Source organism: Doryrhamphus excisus, linkage group LG4 (genome assembly GCF_037039965.1).
Source record: "Doryrhamphus excisus strain RoL-2023G ecotype Guam linkage group LG4, RoL_Dexc_Guam_v1.1, whole genome shotgun sequence".
NCBI lineage: Eukaryota > Metazoa > Chordata > Actinopteri > Syngnathiformes > Syngnathidae > Doryrhamphus > Doryrhamphus excisus.
The window spans coordinates 2143027-2164647 of record NC_136360.1 but is presented as its reverse complement, the minus strand read 5'-3'; the positions used below and the strand labels follow the sequence as shown (position 1 = coordinate 2164647).

The window sequence follows — 21621 nt, the reverse complement described above, 5'->3', positions numbered from 1 at the left end:
GTGATTGGCTGGCGACCAGTCCAGGGTGTACCCCGCCTCTCGCCTGAAGACAGCTGGGATAGGCTCCAGCACCCCCCCCCCCCCCCCCGCGAAAATGAATGTTGTGATTTTTGTCTTGTATTTTCACTGTGTCTTTCCAGTGTGGCTGTAATGCCCTTTTATGTTTTAAAACCTAAACATTGCAAATTGATGTTGACGGTACTCTATAATTCAATGGATTTTATTACAGAAATGTAATTTTACACAAATGAACCAATCACAGTCTTTTTTTTTACCTACAGTAAAAGCCAGGAAGATTCCAGCACAGCCATGCCCACGCTTTAAATGCAGCAATGTAAGTTCTCTTGCATGTGTTCATCTCCACCAATGATACTTGAAATGAAGTCAATGTGAGTGAGAAAGCATGACCGTGTGGATTGACTGCAGAAGGCATGTCTGACATCAGAAATATGACAAAATATTAAAGGAGAATTACACACAACACCAACCTAGAGATGTAAGTGGAGATTTTGATCTTCTCGGTCATCCAAGAACAAGTTGACACAACACAGAAAGTATATTTGTTCACTGATTGGTATTGTGATGAGAAGCCTAAAATGGTTATGTAAATAACAGGAATATATACACATAAAAATGCTGACTTTGTGAAAAGCTGAAAAATGAACCCTTCAATACTTAATGCAGGCAGAGCTAAAAGGACTCGTGTTGCATTTGTGTTTTAACAAACACTTCATGCTTGCTCAGTCGATATGCTGTTTTGAGTGGATTTGTTTGTCTCGTCCATTTCCATCTCTTATACTGCAGTATTATGAGTCCATCTCATGTATCCTATTTGTCCCTCTACAGGGGTCAATCTGTGATGTTGTCTCTCTTTGTCCATGTTTTCCTGGTATCCAGTGGTGAGTTCCACCCCCTGCTGTCACCTCTAAGCATCTGTGGGACACTTTTTTTGGGACACAACTCACCTATAACATAAAGCTAAGGAAACACAGAATATAGTATAAAGTCCTGTACAGTAATAACCTGAAATGTAGTAATGCAGTATCATTGCATTATTGACACACATGAAGTATTGCAAGATGACAGACTTCCATTGAGTGTTGTAAAAAAAAATGAAGAAGAAAAAAGCAAGGAATGGGGTGTTTGTTGTCTTGGATAAACACTGCAAAAATGTATGATTGCATGCCAGCTTTTCTTGGCAATTAGTCCAGCCATTGCTAACCTCTCTTCTTCTGTATCACTAGGTACTTTGTGTTTGGAGCCTCAGGAAGGAGCGGGTCTCTCTGCAGGTGCTCTCGACTTGCCCTGGCAAGACCAACTGTGCTGTGACTCACCCTCAGTGCCGGAGGGGGAGGCGGATGGCGCGCCCGCACCTGAGACAAACTTCTCTGTGTCAAACCGCCCACAGCATCGCCGCTGCTACTTCAAGAGCAATGCCACAGGATCAAGTCCTTATAAGGCCTCTGGAGGTAAATCGTTTTGCTAATGAATCATATCTTCCATGTTAGATTAATTGGTGACTCCAAATTGTCCATAGGTATGAATGTGAGTGTGAATGGTTGTTTGTCTATACGTGCCCTGTGATTGGCTGGCGACCAGTCCAGGGTGTACCCCGCCTCTCACCTGAAGAATCAGAATCAGAAACGGTTTTATTGCCAGGTATGATCAAACACATACTAGGAATTTGTTTTGGTGAAGTAGGTGCAGACACATCTATTAAAAAATGAAAATACAAACTATACAGTATAAATATATGTACAGACAGCTGGGATAGGCTCCAGCACCCCCCGCAACCCTCGTGATGATAAGCGGTAGAAAATGAATGAATGAATGAACATAGGGCTGGGAGCTATGGACCAAAACTCATATCTCGATATATTTAGGTAGAACATCAATATGAGATATATCTTGATTTTTTCCATAAACTGAATTTAGACCAAAGTCCATATATGTATGTACCTCCATGTTTCCACGGGGATATATCCAATCATTCGGTGTCAGCTGCTCCTGAGTGTCAACAGTGGCGCAAGCTACAAATGTAACGAGATGAACATCCATAGCTGCACACTTGCTTAACGAGTTGGCATGGCACAAAAACAATAAGGAAGTAAAAATATGTACAATTTGCTGAAATTTTTTTTTTTACTAATTTTTTACTAATTACATAGGCCGTAGTCAACCACAAAACAGCAATCATTTGTTTAGTCACTGAAAAATTGATGACTGTATTCTTTAATTTCCTGCTGAATAGAGCATGATCTGTAATTAAATAATATTGTTTAGCTTTGGGTGCTAAATTTCACAATGTACTTGACATGTTCAGAACACATTAATGGGACCTGTTTACTGCTGTCGCGGTGATGATTCATTCTTGTTGACGGTTTAGTAAAAGTCGAGCAACAGTCACTATCTGAAGGAACTGAGCTGTGACTGTTTGCAAAAAAAAAAAAAAGCTCTTGGTAGACCATGCTAAAGGGGTAGGTGATGACGCAACCAAACCACGCAGCAAAACCACAAACATCTACAGCATCAAGACTCAGCCTGCAGCACGATCAATTGTCACCGACATAGATCACTCCCACAGGCTCATTACGCTTTATTGGGTTTTCATCTAACATCCCCTGCAGCCTCAAAGTGGGTGACCGTGAAGGTTATTGTCCTGTGATCATGATCCTGAAGACATGAAGCTGTTTCATGGTTGAATATTAGTGTCAAAAGTCACAATAAATGAAAATCAATTCTATAATTTTGCCGGCTTCAATGAATTGCCACGTGCATATGTGTCTTTTTACTGTCTCCTGCCTCCAATCAGGCAGGAAGACTGTTTAATCTGTGTATTGGTTGTAGTACCTTGGCGCATTTATACCATAGAACAGAGTGAGCCTCTTCTCAGTATACAGTCTCTTTATCTCTTTGCCAAATGAACTAAAATACAAATATATAAGACACAATCAAAACGTGTCACTAGACAAGAAAAAGAGAATACTTGCGAAATCAGCAACACTAATCCATCTGCTAAACAAGTTTCAATCTCATGTGAATGGCATTTCTTTTCAGGCACCTGTTTGGACATGCTGTGCAGGATTGATGACAATTGGGAAATTCTGACTTGCGATCTTGGGTCTCCCCGAACTCCATTAGGCACGCTGACCACTGCTCCCGTGGCGGTTCGCCTGCAGCGCTTGCCGTGAGTATGCTCCCGTTGTTTCATTCCAATTGCACATTTACAATCCAAGTTGGTGTCTTACCTTTTGAGCAGCAGATGCAAAGTCACTCGAGATAGCACAGCCTCCCGGCCATTTACTGCGAGTGACTTAAAAAAGACCAATTTAAAACAGATTAAGTTGTTTGATTGTACTTGGCTTTTCGGTTGTCACAGCAACTCCGGTGCATGTGACTTTTTTTCATAAACAGCCTCATCTAAAATTGTAATGTGGTTTTATCACATGCAATACTTAGTATAGCTGTCACAGCACCACATTTATATCATGTAGTTTTTTGTTTTTACTCATGAGACCTTACCACAAGAAACCATTTTGTGTGAAAATAATCCCACACAAAGGAAATTATATTTTCTCAATTTTACAGGTTTAAAGAAAATGATGATCAAGTTAACCAGAGGACTAAGGGATCTTATGTTGTCTGTGAAGCAAAGGATTCCTGCATATGTTCAATTCCACTTGACACTATAAGCTCTGTTACTATGGTAACTGTCAACATCTCTGGCTCTGATGCTGAAACAGTTCTTCTCAATGTACCAGCTCGACCCGGTAAGAAAGGACTCTTTTTTTTTTTTTTTTTTATTGTGTGTGCATCCAAATCCTTGCTCAAGTTTAATTGAATAAGATCAACACAAAAGATGAATAAATGCATAAATATTTTGTTGATGACAACTGTTAGCCTCTTTTTTAATAATCATATTTGATCCGACAGTGAAACCCAGGCCTCCTGTCAACCTCTCACATTTCCAGACCATCGACCCGGACCTGATTTTACAGTGGGACGAACCAAAAGACGATGATTTTGGCCCTTTAAGATATGAGGTCCGATACTCAGATGTCGACCATCCTTCATGGCAGGTGAATACCAAGCCAGAGTACACAATATTACACCTTATATCTTTTACTCTACTCAAGGTGTAATTTACCGTATAAGAACCAACCTCCCTTTTCCGCTGCAAAGCACCTGATCAGCTTAACAGAGGTCCCACCGATAAAAGCAGATACACTAGAACCTTGTTTAACGTCATTAATCCGTTCCAATTCCGTTCAATACAAAACATTGAAAAGTGATAATAATAGGTCCCCTTTAAATACACTGAATAATTACTTATTATACATTAGAATGGTTTTAGTGTCCCTCTCCTCTCACCCAAACTGTAGTCAACTGGGATAGGCTCCAACATACTCCTTTGACCCTATGCAGACCAGAACAATTATGTATTCCCAGTATTAAAAAAAAACCCCAACAACAAAGCTTCCATTAGACGCAAATGCAGTAATGTACAAGACACTGTACGTGGTATTAATGCAACAGGTCAGCGGGTCGTTCTCTTTCAATGTTTGCCTTTCATGGCTGTTTATTTACATTATGTTACTGGCTGACAGGCTGTCTGGGCCTAAGCAGTCTCAGTAAATGTGTTTAGCATTCAGCATTGCACACCTACTATATGCTTTAAAGACTTTAAACACTCGCTCATAAAAAGATGCAAATGGTGGTTTTATATAACGCATGTGTTTATTAGCCAGTATTTGCAATTCACATTTTACACACTCCTTCCATTTTCCCTGCAGGTGATTTATACAGGCCAAAAGCGCAAACTGAGTCTGGATCTGAAGCCCAAAGTAAAGTATACTATTGAGATTCACTGCTCCGGTCTGCATGACCCTCCACTGTGGAGCAATTGGAGTGAACCTTACCACATCTACCTTGACAGTAAGGAACACTTCCTGTTTTTTTATGATGATTCTTTTTGGTTATGCACACCATAAACATTGCAATACTACGTGTACTCTGCATTCCCAGCATCACTCGCTATGTGTGCCTTTTTATTGGAGTTCAACAGCTGCTGCATTGTTAATTTCCAAACAGTAGCCATAGTAAGTCTACATTTGCTCAAAGTTACTTAAGATTTGTCAGATCAAAACACGATTGTGCCTGACTTCTATCAAAACACATGACAGTAGAATCTCTGGAATGCACTACTTCCTGATGCAGCACTATAATTATGGTAACAGTTGATCTTTTAGTGTAAATCTAAGGCTAATCTACTGCAATCTGCAGTCTATTTTACATGTGTTACGATACATTAACATATACAATGATTTGTGCTTTTTGTTTCAGTTGTGGAAAGAAGTTCAATAGTCAAAAGCATATCTTATCTGAGGGCATTTTACACACGAAACAGGTCTCGAACCACTCTCCTCCTACATTGTGCATTGTGCCTACCTTGTCTGTACAAAGACCTGACCGCTACGCATAGAGGATATGAATTCCTGACTGTGTTACATTAATCCGTTGACCTCAATTATTCCACAGGTATATTAATGTCAGCGCTCAAACATTAAACATTACTGGAGCTAATTTGCATTGCCCATTATTGAAGCGCTCCTCTTAGTACGTCCGTCTGCAACAGACGTTTCAAGGTCGACCCATCGGCTACAAACACAACACATTTTAAACACCATCAGAGACTAAGAGAGATAAGCAATAAACAATATGTTTTGTATGTATGTGTATTTTCAGCGGTGAGCTACATCCCTGAAAAAGTGTTGGCCCGCCCAGGAGAGAACGTCAGCATTTATTGTGTGTTCAACGACCACAGCATCAATGCCAGCTCCGCCGTGTGGATGCTGAACTTCCAAGAGTCTCTCCATCCCAGCCTCTACCACACTGTCAACCAACGGGTACCAGAGCAGGCTTGTCTTTGCATCATTTGGATCCAGTTCCAAAATGTTGTCTTCTCTAACGAAAAGAATGGCGTGTTTATCTCGTTCTAACCAGGTCAGTCAAATCACAGTACGCCCATCAGACTCTGGGTTGTATGACCTGCTCCAGTGTACCGCCACAAAGGAGTGGGCCATCCCTTACAGCCTCATCTACATAGAAGGTGCCTGTGTCATCTTTAAACAGCTATAATTGTTCCATGTGCACACTTTCATCTCATTTTTTTTGAAGCCGTGTGTTCCTTTTTCCTGCTGCTGACAAAGGCAGGAAAGAGTGTTGTTTTCACTTTCTCTAATCGATGCATACTTCTGTATTTTTGTAGGAGCTTCTGTTGACATCAGCTGTGAAACCAGTGGCGATATTGATGCAATGGACTGTAGCTGGCAAAACACACTGTGGCTTAAACTCACATTCCAATACAGGTAGATTTTATTTCGGAGCTGTTGCCTTTTTAGAATATGGTCACATGTCCTCAGTCTTAATGGCTGTGTCCTATGTCCTGTGGAACTGAACACAGTGTACTGAATAAAACAATGTTCTTAATGGTCACTCCCCGGAAATACGGAGATGATGCCATTTCTGATCTCGGAGCGATATAAATAGTGGATTAAGATGAATAAAAATACACAGGAATAATAAAATATATTGCTTTTGCAAGACAATTGTGAATAAAACCATGTGACAGCTATCTCAAAAATCTCCACTGTCTTCCACCATAGATGGGCAGACCTTCCATGCGATGTGATGGAGGACCGAGAGAACAAGGGTGAGACGGTCGGAGAGGTGGGGCCTACATGTTTGCCAGTCCGCTCCAAGCCACAAGCCTGTTCCATCCAGCCAATACGAATGACCTGCTACAAGCTGTGGCTGGAGGTGCTGTCCCACCAGGGTCCTGTTAGGTCCAAACCTATATACATATCACCTATAGATCATGGTAAGCAACCAATCAAATCTCTTGAAAACGCATGCTTCTTGTGAGACTTTTTAAAGTAATTTAGTCATTGCATTTCATTATTTGATGTAAGTATAGAACGTAATAAAAACGTAGGTATTCAATGAGGAAAAATGAAAGGAAAAAAAGAAGGTCTTCATCGTCTGATTTGCAGTAAAGCCTCATGCACCAACTAATGTGAAGGCAGTGAGTCTGAGAAGCGGGGTCCTAAGGATCACATGGGAGCCTCCATCTTTGCCTGTGCAGGATCTCCTGTACCGCTTTCGTCTCCACTCCCCATCGACCATCACAGCTCAGCAAGAGTGGAAGGTGAGCTATTCTTTGGGTACATTTAAAACAACAAAAAGGGTTAATTTACCCAAATGATTGGTACGACTTAGGTGTACTACTGTGGTATTTTGCTTTGTTTTAATATTTAATCTTGCTAAATGCAGGTCTATAATCCAGTGGAAGTGCCGTGGGCAGAGGTTTCGGTTCTGGACATGTGTCGTGTTTATGTGGTTCAGGTACAGTGCATGCCCACCAACCGCACTGGCTACTGGAGTGACTGGAGTGACTCGGTCTATTCTATACCCCAAAACAGTAGAGGTAGGTAACACATTATTACAAACATCCCAGTAACACCTTAACATCGGACGGTTTCTCCCCCAGCTCCTGAAAATGGGCCTGATTTTTGGAGAATTCTTCAAGATGATCCGCTCACAAACCGGACAAATGTTACTTTGCTGTTTAAGGTATGAAGGACAATATATACATTTTGAGTTCACATCACGACTTGTGCTAATTTGCTGTTTTCTAGCATCTTTCAACCCCGGGCCGCTCTTACTGCATAAATGGATTTATAGTACAACGCCACAATGCAAATGGCATTTTGAAGAGCGAGAAGATTGAGCTGGCATCCTCCTACAGCTTTGAGTGGGACAGAGATGTCCAAACTGTGACGGTGAAGGCTTTCAACAGTCTGGGGTCATCGAGAAACAACACCAACATGACACTGGAGAGAAGACCCAAACGTGAGTGAGCCAGGCTGTCACCATTCTAACCCATAGCAGCCGATGATGTAATGTTACTGTCTGGGCCATCTTGTTTCTTGGGGTATATTCATGTTACAACAGAAAAGGGCCACATTTGCACCCAAAGTTGCAGGCATACAATCTTCCACCAATTATTACTTAGTGTGTAAAGACAGCTATTGAGTGTTTTTTTTTTTCTGATGACCCAAAACTGCTGTTTTGTGTGCACCTCAGGCCGCGGTGTGCATTCTTTCCACGTGCTGTTTGTCAACAGCTCCTGTGTTTCAATGCATTGGAGCCTCCTGGATAGCAGCTCTGCTCCACTATTCATGGTGGTACAGTGGGCACCACAGGGGGAAGAGGAATCGAACCCTAACAAAGTCCGCAGTGGGCACACATGGACCAGGCTGCGTTTCACTGACCGTCCCATCTACCTAAAAGGTACGAGTACAGTGACCAACCACATGCCTGGAAGCGGGGCGTGGGTGGAATACATTAAAATACAGCTGAATAGGTGCATATTCTAGAAGAACTAGAAAGCTTTCTGTTTCTTTCAATACAAAGGGACAAAAAATGAACACAATAGTTCCGCTTTAAGCATCAGCGTTAGTATAACCAAACAAAACATGACAAGTGTAAACACGCTCTAAATTTGATCTATGTTTTCAGGTGATTTTTATTCCACTAAGGATTATGGCTTCTACTTATATCCTGTGTTTGCTGATGGAGAGGGCGAGCCTGCCTTCACAATAGGTATGCATGCTAGGATATTTGAGAATACCGCAGCAATGACATTTCTAACTTCCTGTGCGTTTTGCCACCTAATGCAGCCACTCGAGGAGACCCTGCAACTTACATGACACTGCTGATCATCGTCGTCCTCTCCATCATACTCTTCTTCACCCTGGTCCTCTCCCAAAACCAGTAAGCGCTGGACATTATTATATGCTGTATATTGTACAGGTGTCCTTTGTTAATTATGGTTAATTGGTTCAGACCCAATCGCCGTCAAGTGAATTCACAATTATGAATTGGGATATTATGGAAAATAATAATAGAAAACCTGTTTGTGACCTTCTATATACTGTTTTTAGCATTATTGGAGCTCCGTGGACATCAAATAACACCCCTATAGTAGAGATAATCCTAGAAAATATGCAGACGTTTGTCTCAACAATGTAACGTTTCTGACACCTAGAGACCAGTGTAGAGTACTGCCGCTGTTTGTGTTTATAGAGAGGACTTACGATGTACGTCAATCCATTTATTAACAAGCAGAGAACACAGTGAACATTGACACAGGAGCTGCTGTCGGCCACTCTCTACACCACTAACCTGCTGATATCACTCAGCTACGGTCAACTCGGGTTAACTGACGTCGCACACGTCACGCAACTTCCTAGGCCCGGCTTCTTAAAGACACACACACACACATATCACACCTTGTATTGTATTTCTCTTAATTTAGCTATTTTTATGCTTGAAGATGCTTCATTTATGCTAACATGAGCTGTACTTGTTCCCAGGATGAAAAGGTTTGTTTGGAAAGATGTGCCCAACCCAAAGAAATGCTCCTGGGCAAAAGGACTCAACTTCAAGAAGGTAAAAACAATATTTATAAAATAAGATTAGGCCACCACATACTGAAGGAGTCCAGTTGCATTTTTCCAGATTATGTGACTTGAACTTGCAAACAGCCATGTTTTTTTTTGGTGTTTATTTCCTATTATCTCTCCAGGCTGACACCTTCGAGCAGCTGTTCCAGGTCTCCGATGCACTGCCAGCCTGGCCGCTGCTGCTCCCCTCTGAGAACATTTCCACAGTGGTCATCATGGACAAGACTGACCTCTCAGCTCTCAGTTCAGCCCTGGTCCGAAACCCGCTTACACCCCCAACTGCTGATTTAGTCTCCCTTCCTTCCTTTCTCGACCAAAGTAGGTCAGTCGGCAACGAAGCTCTCGTATGTGACAGGCCCTCCTCGACTTCAGAATTCGATATTTCAAACGCTCCCGGCCCGAGGATAGATGAGTTGCAGCTCATGGATCCCTCTCAGGGCATCAGGGAGAGTTCAGCTCAATCTTCAGTAGCATACGCCACAGTATTGCTAACAGACCCGAAACAGGAACAACAGTCCATTCACGATCAGGACGGCAGCGGCAGCAGCTCCAGTGACGAGGGCAATTTCTCTGCCAACAACTCTGACATATCCGGATCTTTTCCCGGCGGCCTGTGGGAGCTGGAGAGCTGTCACGGCGGCGAGTTGGACGACCCACGGCGATCCTGCTCCTACAACTCAGTGGAGGAACTTTCCGAAACATCAGATCAAGAAGACGATGCGACGGAAAGGAAGGACTTGTACTATCTGGGTATGGGCTACCCAGCTGAGGATGAGGGGAGTGACGGAGAAACCGCACAGAAAGAAGAGCCGCTGAAACATGTCATATTCAACAGAGATGTGGAATCCAGCCAACTTATTTCACCATCATCCTGTGTTTTACCACCACTCTACCTACCCCAGTTTAGAACTGCCCCCGACACCAGGAAGCTACCCGATTAGAAACCTGGCACAATGCTCTGCATTACATCGCTTGTGTTGTGAACTGCATCATCACGAAAGACTTTCAAAGGAAAATCAGTTCCTGCAGACACATTGAATGTGTCAAAAAAAATGGTGTAAAACTCCAAAGCGACGTTCATCAATGCTGCTATTTTTTGGTTCAGTGGGAGGTAATGGCCCTCGCTAATAGGCATGTTTTGTTGCAACTGCGCCTATAGATCAAAGTTAGGGTCAAACTGCTATTCTACAGCCATGTTACAATGGTTACTGATAAGGGGATGAAAGGTTGTAAATAAAACATGGAATATGTTAGACTATTTAAAGAAACGGAACATGTTAAAGAGTAAAGACGGCTTTGATGACATATCATCAGTGACATTTGTGATTGTACGCCGTTGTCTCTTGTGAATAAAACAATATTTATGTACATCTGCACAGGAATGCAATCTAAAAGAAAAGCTGTTTGACAGATGCCTTCTCAGAAATAATTCATCATTACGTTGTTCAGGTGTACTGTATTTAATTGAAGTGAAATTGCCAAAAAAGAAATATCTCTTGTGGCATATTGATATATTTTTGTCAATTTTTCATGGTGATATTAAAGTATTTGTTATTAGACTCATGTATGTATTTATTTAAACACGTGGTACTATGCTGGTTAAATGCAAGAAGCCCACATCGTTAACATAAACAAGATTTTTAGCTTGCACAACCATAGTATGTACAGTAAAATAAATGAATAAAAACATACAATTGTCTTGTAAAGAATGTGATATGAAATATGAGTAAAGACAAGCTTCACGAACAGGCTGCAATGATACTACTCAACAGTAGTAGGATGTCGCCACCATGTGGCTACAAGATGTAACTGCATCTTACTATGTTTTGGCATCCACCAATATCAGGTGTCGACCTGCCATTAGGCAAACAGGCAATTGTCCCAAACGTCTCATAAAAACTGATTGTTTTTTTTCTTCAATTTAAGATCAACTTAACCAGTAGTTTTATTCTTATTTAATTATTATTTTCATCTTCAGTCATTGATGGTGTGGTCATATGAATTCACATATTGACATTACGTTTACGTAGGGGTGTCCTAAGTGCACCCCAGGGTTTTTTGTATTTTGTTGAAATCTAATTAGGAAAAAGTTCCAATTTTACAACAACAACACGTAACAAAGTTGAAATATTATGAAAACCCCAAAATTTGTAATTGTTGGGACATGAGATTGCAGGAAAAGTAATAATGTAACTAAATATGAGAATAAAGTCCTAATTATGGGAACAAAATTTACAATTTAAATCGTTGGAAAATCCCCCCCCCCCCAAAAAAAAAGAAATAGCTGTAATTTGATGAGAATAAAGTCAAAACATTCCAAAAAGAACATGTATAATTTAGATTATTTAAGAAGAAAGTAAGAAAGTTTAAATTTTTGGAAATGTAAAAATGAAAAAACAGCAAAAGTGCAAAGTATATACTAATAGGCTTTTTCAACTACCGTATATAACAAATCTTATTCATTCATTTTCTTCCGCTTTTTCCTCACAAGGGTCGCGGGGGTGCTGGAGCCTATCCCAGCTGTCTTCAGGCAAGAGGTGGGGTACACCCTGGACTGGTCGCCAGCCAATCACAGGGCACATATAGACAAACAACCATTCACACTCACATTCATACCTATGGACAATTTGGAGTCGCCAATTGTGGTCTGGTCCCTAGTGGCCTGCGCGCTAACCACTAGACCGCCGTGCCGCCCCAACAAGTCTTATATGCATTCAAAAAAAAAAATGTTACAAGAATATATTCATAATAGGGGGGAAAATTACATTTTAGCAGTAAATATTAAAGAAAGTTGTAAAACGAGAAACAAACAAAGCAAAATAAAGTTGTAATTTTGGGAAAATTAGGTCAGGGAAGAAGTTATACGGCAATGAAGTCAAAATATTATGGAAGTAAAGTAATAATATTCCAAAAAGAAAATTTACAAAGATCATTTAAGAAGAAATATTTATCTGAAACATTAACCGTGTTATACAATAGCATAGCATAGCATGTCAAGTTCTGCATGAAACAGAAGCGTGTTCTAAAAATAGGCCACATCATTGTTGTCCAAAAAATGAGCTAATCTAAATGAAGGCTTGTGGTATTTTTGGAATTGAAAAGAAGGTTGCTGTGCTATGTTTCATCCATGGGGAGGCAGAGAAGTCACAGTCATGTGACTCATTTCTATCCTTAAAGAACCCCTGACTCCTGTGCTCTGGTGTTCGCCATAGAAGGACATGCGATGGTGAAAGAGCTACCGGCTCTGGCAAAGACAGCACAAAGGCCGGGTGCCATGCTAGGTTCAGATATGGTCATGGAAAGAAAATACCTCTCAGAGAGACAGAGAGGGAGAAAAGCCGGGTTTGTTGTCATGACACAGGCAGTCATGGAGAAAAGGAATATTTTTCTCCCTGGAAAGAATATCATAGGCTCCAAACCTTGACACAAATGTTCCAACCAGGCCAGTTCAAGAAGCTGAACACAGGGTGGTAAGGGTCCATCACTGTGTACTCCCAGTAGACCACAAGCCCAGGCTGTCAACTCATTCTCCAGTGCAGCTCTTGAGGTGTAGGGGAGTGAGATTTACACAACATACTTAAACTTATGCAGTGAATACTAATTGATATGTGGTTCAGGAATTCTGACTTAAAAGCGTGTGTCGAGGTGTCAGTGCTCATGCGTCCATCAACCGGTAACTGGAACCAAGAGCTTGACATTGTAAATCCTTCATTGATCTCCTGACGTTAATTCATGCAACAATCATGACGGGCTTTAGCTACTGATGTTTATCCACGTAGTCTTTGAAGGCCTCACCATGTAGGCTAAAGGTTAGATTGTGTTGAGTTCACTACAGAAGTGCACAACCATAAAGGAAATGGCGTGGGGGGGGGGGGGGGGCATCTCCTTCTGCAGTCCCTCTTTCAGTAAACAGAGAGCTTTGGTTGCCTGGCACCGCGCTACTTCATGTTGGCCACACTTTGGCTCCCAGGGAATGTAAATCCTTTCTCTTCTTGTAATCTATAATCTTTGCTCAAACGCAAGATCAGTTGTGAGGAAATCCGTCATTACATTCACAAAGGACATTGGAGGGGAAAAAAAAAGCGGGAGAAAATAGATGAGAAATGGATGAAAGCTGGGAATTTGGAGAACTTTGTTGTTTTCTTTTTTGTGTTTGTTGTATGAAGGAAAACTTAAATCCATATAATTACACACACACACACACACACACACACACACATGCTATTTGGTGGAAGAAAAACATGCATGCAGAGGCTTCCCTGACCCCCAATGCCCTTTCCCCAAACTGGAGGCCAGAAGGAGGGTTTGCGAAGGCATTTCAGTCAGACAGGGCTGGAAGTACATCAACCTCCATTACGGAATTTCTTTCAATACTTTTGTTTTTGCCCCCATTTTTCATTAACTGAACTCAAAGATATAAAACTTTTTCTATGTGCACAAAAACATATGTCTCAAATATTGTACACAGTTCTTTACAATCTGTTATTCATTCATAATTTATCCAGGCTGCATGTTGGAGGAGTGGTTAGCAGGCCACACAGCTAGGAGACCCGAGTTCGATTCCACCCCCAGCTATCTCTGTGTGAAGTTTGCGTGTTCCCCCCATGCATGCGTGGGTTTTCTCCGGGTACTCCGGTTTCCTCCCACATTCCAAAAACATGCTAGGTTAATTGGCGACTCCAAATTGTCCATAGGTATGAATGTGAGTGTGAATGGTTGTTTGTCTATATGTGCCCTGTGATTGGCTGGCCACCAGTCCAGGGTGTACCCCGCCTCTCGCCCGAAGACAGCTGGGATAGGCTCCAGCACCCCCGCAACCCTCGTGAGGAAAAGCGGTAGAAAATGAATGAATGAATATATATACTGGGCTGCACGGTGGTCAAGTGGTTAGCGCGCAGACCTCACAGCTAGGAGACCAGGGTTCAATTCCAGTTTCCATGTTCTCCCCGTGCATGCGTGGGTTTTTTCCAGGTACTTTGGCTTCCTCCCACATTCCAAAAACATGCTAGGTTAATTGGCGACTCCAAATTGTCCATAGGTATGAATGTGAGTGTGAATGGTTGTTTGTCTATATGTGCCCTGTGATTGGCTTCTTCCTACTCCTTTTGGACATGTGGAACTGTGAACTGATTATGTGATGCATTCAATTGTAATCTGATGCATGTTCAACTGAAATAAAACCATTACCATTACCATTACCTTCCTTCATAGTATTTCCACTGACAAGCTACCGCTAATAAGAAGACCATTACTCTGATGCACAATGAAAGCCCAGTCCTTGGCAAGACAATCGGCAACTTCTTATTTGTGCCACAGCATGTGAGATCCATGTTTTTGAAAACCGAGGGCAGCCCTCTGGCCCGGTCCTTGTCTGCCATAAGTGGGTCGGGGCGAGCGGAATGCCTCCAGATCAGTGTGTGCGTGTGTCACAAAGCATGCTTGTCTCTGGCTAGCAGGGTGAAAGAGGTGCAGCTGAATGGCCCCCTTTCACTCCGACACTCAATTAAGACCTAATTGGTCCTGGGATCTACTGCAGGCATGTACTAAAGCGACACCCCATGCTTCTGTGCACTCGTTTGGTATTTTCTAACTCCACCCCCTGGAAATATCCCTTTGATGTGGGAATCAGCCAGGTCTTAAGCAGCAGGCCGAGAGGCTATTTTCTTTGTGAGTAGCATTTTAGAGCACCTCTTTCGGTTCATTTCACTAACAGATGAAGTCAGCGCTGATAACTTGACCTAGACGGGATCAGAAAAGTCAAGTGTGGCTATGAACTCACATGAAGGAACATGGAGCCACTGGGCTTTGAAATACATCTATGTATGGGGGTGAATGTGCGTCTGTGCGTTCATGCATGCATGCAAGTGCTGAGGCAGAGCGCTTTAAGGTAGAACTGCCACGGGAAGGCTCCATCTCACCACATCTTTGTTGCTTAGTCAAGGTTTCATACAGTACAATACACCGTCAGTCGTTGCATGAGATGTACACTACAAGAGTAAGAGCCTCAACTGTGTGGCCATAAAGGACCTGATCAATATTCTCTGCAGTCTTGCAGGGCTCGACAATAACGATGTACCGATGGCCCGGGGCAAGTTAAAACAAAATTCGGGCAAGTAAATCCAATCAGTGATATTCCCGTCGGGCAAGTGCACTTCTTGTTGGGTGTTGGTAAAACACGGACTGCATAATTCCGGTGGGAATTTTGCAAACCAATCCTTGCAAATCTTGAAATGGACCAATCAGAATCATTTATTTAGACCGCGGTCCGCAGTCCACAGTCCGAGTTTTACCCACTTCCGTTCTTGTTCGCGATCAACCAATCAGCGATCATTTGACTAGGAAAACATCTATCATGGCATCCCTGCCGACATGGTCTAATTCTTCAACAACTTCTGAAGGAAAACACCAAAAAGTGATGAAACACTGCCTCCTAAACAAGTATTTTATTAGCGGCAGCAAATGATCACATTGCTGTGACAATTTGTAGTGGTCCCAATGAAACACCACCGATTAGACCCAATACCAAGGGCTGATATTGCACAAGCTACAAAATCTAGCGCTTCCCCAATAGCGTTTACCCAATAACTTGTGTTGTCATTTATTATTTAATAAGCACAATGTTTATTCAATCATGAATGTACTTTTATTTATCAAGGCAAAGTGCCTAGAAGTCTCTTGACAATCCAGATTTCCATGCAACATCATGATCTATGTAGGAAAACAACCACAAGAAATGATAATCATTTCATCTTTGAGATTCTCATGTGATGCCACAAAAATTAGAGCATATCATTATGGCAGTCTTTTCATTTTACATGGGGCAAGTTCGGGCAAGTAGTTCTCACCTTAAGCTACGTTCATACCGACGCCGAATGTCGCGCTTTGAATCGGCGACGAATTTGGCGTCATTTTTCAAAAAATCTCACGATCTCCTCAGATATGTTTATGCTCTGATAAGCTCTGATACGAAATTCGTTCCCGCTTTAGGCGACAAATTATTTCCCGAATCGCTACGGCTACTCACGCTTTGATGCCGATTGATCAGGATTTGTTACGCTTTAATACTCATTGATAAGCTTTGGTGCGCTTGTCACGCTTTAAATAACGCTCTGATACGATTATCAAGCTCTCTTGTGCATTGATAGGCTCTGTTAAGCTCTGTTACGCAATGGAAAATTTCGAGATCCCGACTGCATCCCGCCTCTGATCCAGAGCATATATAAAGATGCAGCAGATCCATTGATCCTTTGAACCAAGCTCTGTTAAGCTTTCCTACGCTTTGAGCAAAACTTTGATAAGCTTTGTGACGCTTTGATAAGCTTTAATACGCTCTCCCCGCTTTACGCAATTCGTGACAGATCGCCTCAAATTTTTAAACAGTTTAAAAATTTTTGGCGCTCTTGCCGAATGTCCCGAATTGCTCAAACCTTTCTTACGCTGTATTACGGTCTTTACGCTTTCATTAAGCTTTGTTACGCTTTGCCGCCGCTTTGCTCGCCGATTTAATTCGCCATCGATTCGAACGGAGCATTAAGGATTCCCCATGGGCAAGTCATTTTTGTTTTTAATGTAGAGCCCTGTCTTGAAACAAACAGAACGTGCTGCAACCTTTGAGTAAACAGCAGTGTATCTACAAGAACAATAATACATTAGCATTTTGATACATTTTCAAATCCCATCTACAGGATCATATATACAGGCAAAAACAAAGTCATTCCTTGAAAAGGCAATATTCAAAAAATTATTGGCCAGTCTTCCAAGAATTTTCCAATAGCCATTCACCATTGGTGAATTACATCACTCTATGGGAACACTGCGCCCTACTTCCCCACTTGTTTATTTCCCACATCGCCCAGGGACTCCTGGATGAAAACATCCACCAGTAGCAATGGGATGCCGGGATGCTCACACAGATTCAATGATCTGGGAATAGTCTAATAAAAGTTAAGCTTGTTTATGTCTGGATTGGAAATAGTCATTGGAAAATGACTATTTCAGTTGTCAATTGTTTGGTTTCTATAGCAACTGTCTGACTCCTTAATGTAAACTCATTCATTCATTCATTCATTCATTCATTTTCTACCACTTTTTCCTCACAAGGGTCGTAGGGGTGCTGGAGCCTATACCAGCTGTCTTCGGGCAAGAGGCGGGGTGCACCCTGGACTGGTCACCAGCCAATGACAGGGCACATATAGACAAACAACCATTCACACTCACATTCATACCTATGGACAATTTGTAGTCGCCAATTAACCTAGCATGCGCTCTAACCACTCGACCGCCGTACCGCCCCTTAATGTAAACTGTTCCAAAAATTCTGTACAATAACCGTGCTATAAAGCTATCAGTCCTTGTTATTAGTCCTTGTGGGACTAATAAAGGCATACCTTATCTTATGTTATGTTGGGTATACCCTGGAATGGTCACATGTCACTCTCAGAACCGACACATGGAGACAGACACACCTACATACTAGGGGTGGGAATCTCAACACTGAGGACGATTCGTTACACATCTCGATGCACTGCCAGCGATACCATACTTTAACGATACATGGAATTTTCTGGCAATACACCCTCTTCACAATGCGATGCGATGCGATACGATGCAATGCGATAATCCTTTAGTTCAAATCAATGTAATCCGATATGGTGCAATTCAACATGATGCAAATAATGCAAATAAGATAAAATAATTCAGTATGGTCATACAAAAAGGATTTGGTTTTATTCCTTCTAGGCACTTGGCAGTAAATTCTACTAAAGTGCTGTTTATGCTGTACATTGTTGTTCATATTTGATGTCATCTATTTATTCACCACATTTTTATTATTATTTCTTATTATTATAATACGGGAGCCAGGCAACGACATTTCGTTGGCAATTTCACTGCTGTGTTATTGTGCAGTGACAATTAAGAAATCTTTGTCTTTTTTTACTATGCACCACTTCTTCATCGTTCTTTTTTGCCATCTTAAAACAGCAACAACTTTTCAAAAACAACTTTCCGCACAATTTCACATCGGCTACGCAATTACAATAGCAGTGGTTCAGTGGTGGAGTAAAACAATTAAACAATAATTACTGCTGTAAAAAAAATACAATATGTAGAAACAACAAAGTTAAAGTGACACTTTCAACAGTGGAATCAATGTTTGTTTATATCCCTGTCTGCTAAACATACTGCTAATATGAATGAGCTAGCAGCTAGGCTAATACAGGAGTGAGGAGCAGAATGTAAAACAACTTATACCCTTTTTTAAATTGTTTCAAAATTCAAGAAGAAGTAACTGCTCTGCTGTTGGGGGGCACACTTGTTTGGGGGGGCACACTTGTTACAGGGACGTACAATTTGGAAAGCAGCTAAAGATCCACTTACCTTTATTTGCTAGGTTTTCCCCCGGTGTCCGATGAGGAACTAGACGGGGAGGCGGCGGTAGACGTAGACGGTAGTGTTGTGTGTACCCTTTTTAAGGTAGTCTGCGTGTTTATCGTTGTTTGAGAATCCGTAGTGTTTCCAAACATACCACTTAAACCTTGCGGGTGGGTTAAATAAAGAAACTTCGTCGCTGCTACGTGCTTACGAACGTCCATGTTGTTTTACTAGTAGTTGTATGTGCCTCGCGGCTTCCGTCCGTATTCCACACAAAACGCGGCATAATGATGGTGCATTCATTGCACCTGGGGAACGGCATATGGTGTGAAGTTGACTATCAATAAACGGCACTTGTATCGGATTTTACTGATACCCACAAACGCATCGCGATGAATCTCGATTTCACCAGTCAATTGCGTCTATACCCGGTGAATAATAGCGTGCATGTATCGATGTATTGATTAATATCGATTATTTTCCACACCCTTACTACATACATGTTTTTTGGACCAGGAAGCTGAGAGAATATAAAGGGCGTTTGGCCTCCGACCAAAGTCAATAATAAAAACTAAATATAAATAAGTCTCAGACAAGACCTCACCCAAACACGGAACCCTCAACACCTCATACAACTTAACCAAACAGTCCTATGTTTAGATCTGAAGATCTACATCACACATCAACCATCCTCCCCTCTAATGTGATTTCCAGACTCCAAAGAGGTCGGGAGGTCTTCTGAGAATGAGGTATCCTTCATACAGTATGTCACCTTTGCAGGAGATAAACTTGAGATACTGCTGAGCTGTACTGTAATCATAAGAGTGGATAATAAAGCATCTTGTGAATTGGGATTCCATATGAGAATGTGTGTGTGTAAAAAAAAAATCATCATTTTTTCTTCAGCTTATCTGGGTCCGGGTCGGTGGGGTAGCAGTCTCAGTAGGGATGCCCAGATATAAAAAAAATATGTATAATTTGCCGAATTTTGCACTAATAATAATAGGCTTATTCAACCACGAAATGGCATGATATTTAGTTAATATATTTTTGAAAACCTGATAGTGTGAAGCGTTTCAAATAACAAAACCTCCAATTTCAAAACAGGTCATCACTGTGATCAGGGGTGGGCAAACTACAGCCCGGGGGCCACATGCAGCCCACCAAGCGTTTAAAGTAAAAAAAAAAATTTTTAAGCTGTAAAATTAAATTACCTAGTTTGATGTGGTCTGATGTTTAAAGTTCATTCATTTTCTACCACTTATCCTCACGAGGGTCGCGGGGGTGCTGGAGCCTATCCCGACTGTCTTCGGGCAAGAGGCCGGGTACAACCTGGACTGGTCGCCAGCCAATCACAGGGCACAAATAGACAAACAACCATTCACACTCGCATTCATACCTATGGACAATTTGGAGTCACCTAGCACCTAGCATGTTTTTGGAATGTGGGAGGAAACCGGAGTACCCGGAGAAAACCCACGCATGCACGGGGAGAACATGCAAACTCCACACAGAGATGGCCGAGCGTGGAATTGAACCCAGGTCTGTGCGCTAAACACTCGTTCACCGTGCAGTTCTGATGTATAAAGTGCCCCTAAAAAAAGGAACATGAGAACATACAGTTGATAGTATAACACTTTTACAAATAAAATTAGACAAATAATTCAAGAAAAATTATAAGCATAAAATAGTGTGTGTGTGTTAAATATATGTTCTGGACCCCTGGACAATTTTTTTTAACACAAGTCAAAATATTTTCCCACTCCTGCTCTAATGCTCACTTCTACAATCCACCTTGAAAAGAGTCCCACCAACATAATCTGTGGAGTCATCATGAAAGAAACAAAGCATCCAGAGCTTAATTTCAATAAACCATGTAGATTACATGCTGTACATATTTCCATGCCATCAGTCAGCATACTTTAGTGTTATGTTTAAATTGTCCAAGTCCGGTAAGTGCTTTAACTGCTAATGCATCTGCACTGATAAACCTTTGACGGAAGGGTGAGGCCAAGTATTGATTGGAAAACGTACTTATGGTTCACTTAAAGTCCTTATTGAGTTTGCATTAAGACGTCAAAGGAGAAGAAGTTGGCAAGATCCAACATGGATTATTATCTAAAATAGTTTTCACAAAGTGATCCCAAAGGAACCGGAACTGCTGAGAAGATTTCAGGAACGACATCATTTAGTCTTCAACAAAGAGGACTGCACTGTGGGGGAGTTAGCCTAACTTTCACACTGGTTTTTCTGTCATTGGAGATAGTCAAAACATACACATAAAGTACGACTCGGTTGGGCACCTTTTGTGACTTCTCACCAGAGGTGGGAGAAAGTCTCAATTAAAGAGGTGCAAGTCAAGACAACACATCTTAAGTCAAGTCCGAAGTCATTCATTCATTCATTCATTCATTCATTTTCTACCGCTTATCCTCACAAGGGTCGCGGGGGCTTATCTGGGCATGAAAACAAAACAAAATAATAATCACAGTAATAATAATAATGGATAGTAGAAACTTTACATATGTTTTCCTGCTTGTGTGGCTTCCAACTGATTTTTTTCCTCTATTATGTACCCAAGATTAAAAAAAAAATTGGGGTCCAACACTGAACCCTGGGGAACGCCGCAAACCATTCATTCATTTTCTGCCGCTTTTCCTCACGAGGGTCGCAGGGGGTGCTGGAGCCTATCGCAACTGTCTTCGGGCGAGAGGCGGAGTAC

At 41.7% G+C, this 21621-nt stretch overlaps 2 protein-coding genes across 2 annotated transcripts in view; both read left to right on the top strand.

Moving 5' to 3' along the window:
* ak4 (adenylate kinase 4) overlaps positions 1 to 21621 on the top strand; it is a 97367-nt gene that overhangs the window by 74271 nt on the left and 1475 nt on the right. The gene's annotated exons all lie outside the window — the stretch shown is intronic.
* lepr (leptin receptor) lies at positions 703 to 11226 on the top strand. The gene is made up of 19 exons (XM_058073736.2): positions 703 to 899; positions 1245 to 1469; positions 3058 to 3187; positions 3589 to 3770; positions 3934 to 4079; positions 4794 to 4935; positions 5746 to 5906; positions 6004 to 6109; positions 6269 to 6368; positions 6666 to 6880; positions 7053 to 7207; positions 7333 to 7486; positions 7550 to 7632; positions 7698 to 7911; positions 8146 to 8352; positions 8581 to 8664; positions 8742 to 8835; positions 9438 to 9513; positions 9650 to 11226. The coding sequence occupies exons 1-19, from the start codon at positions 809 to 811 to the stop codon at positions 10466 to 10468; spliced, it is 3384 nt and encodes a 1127-aa protein (XP_057929719.2). The 5' UTR covers positions 703 to 808; the 3' UTR covers positions 10469 to 11226.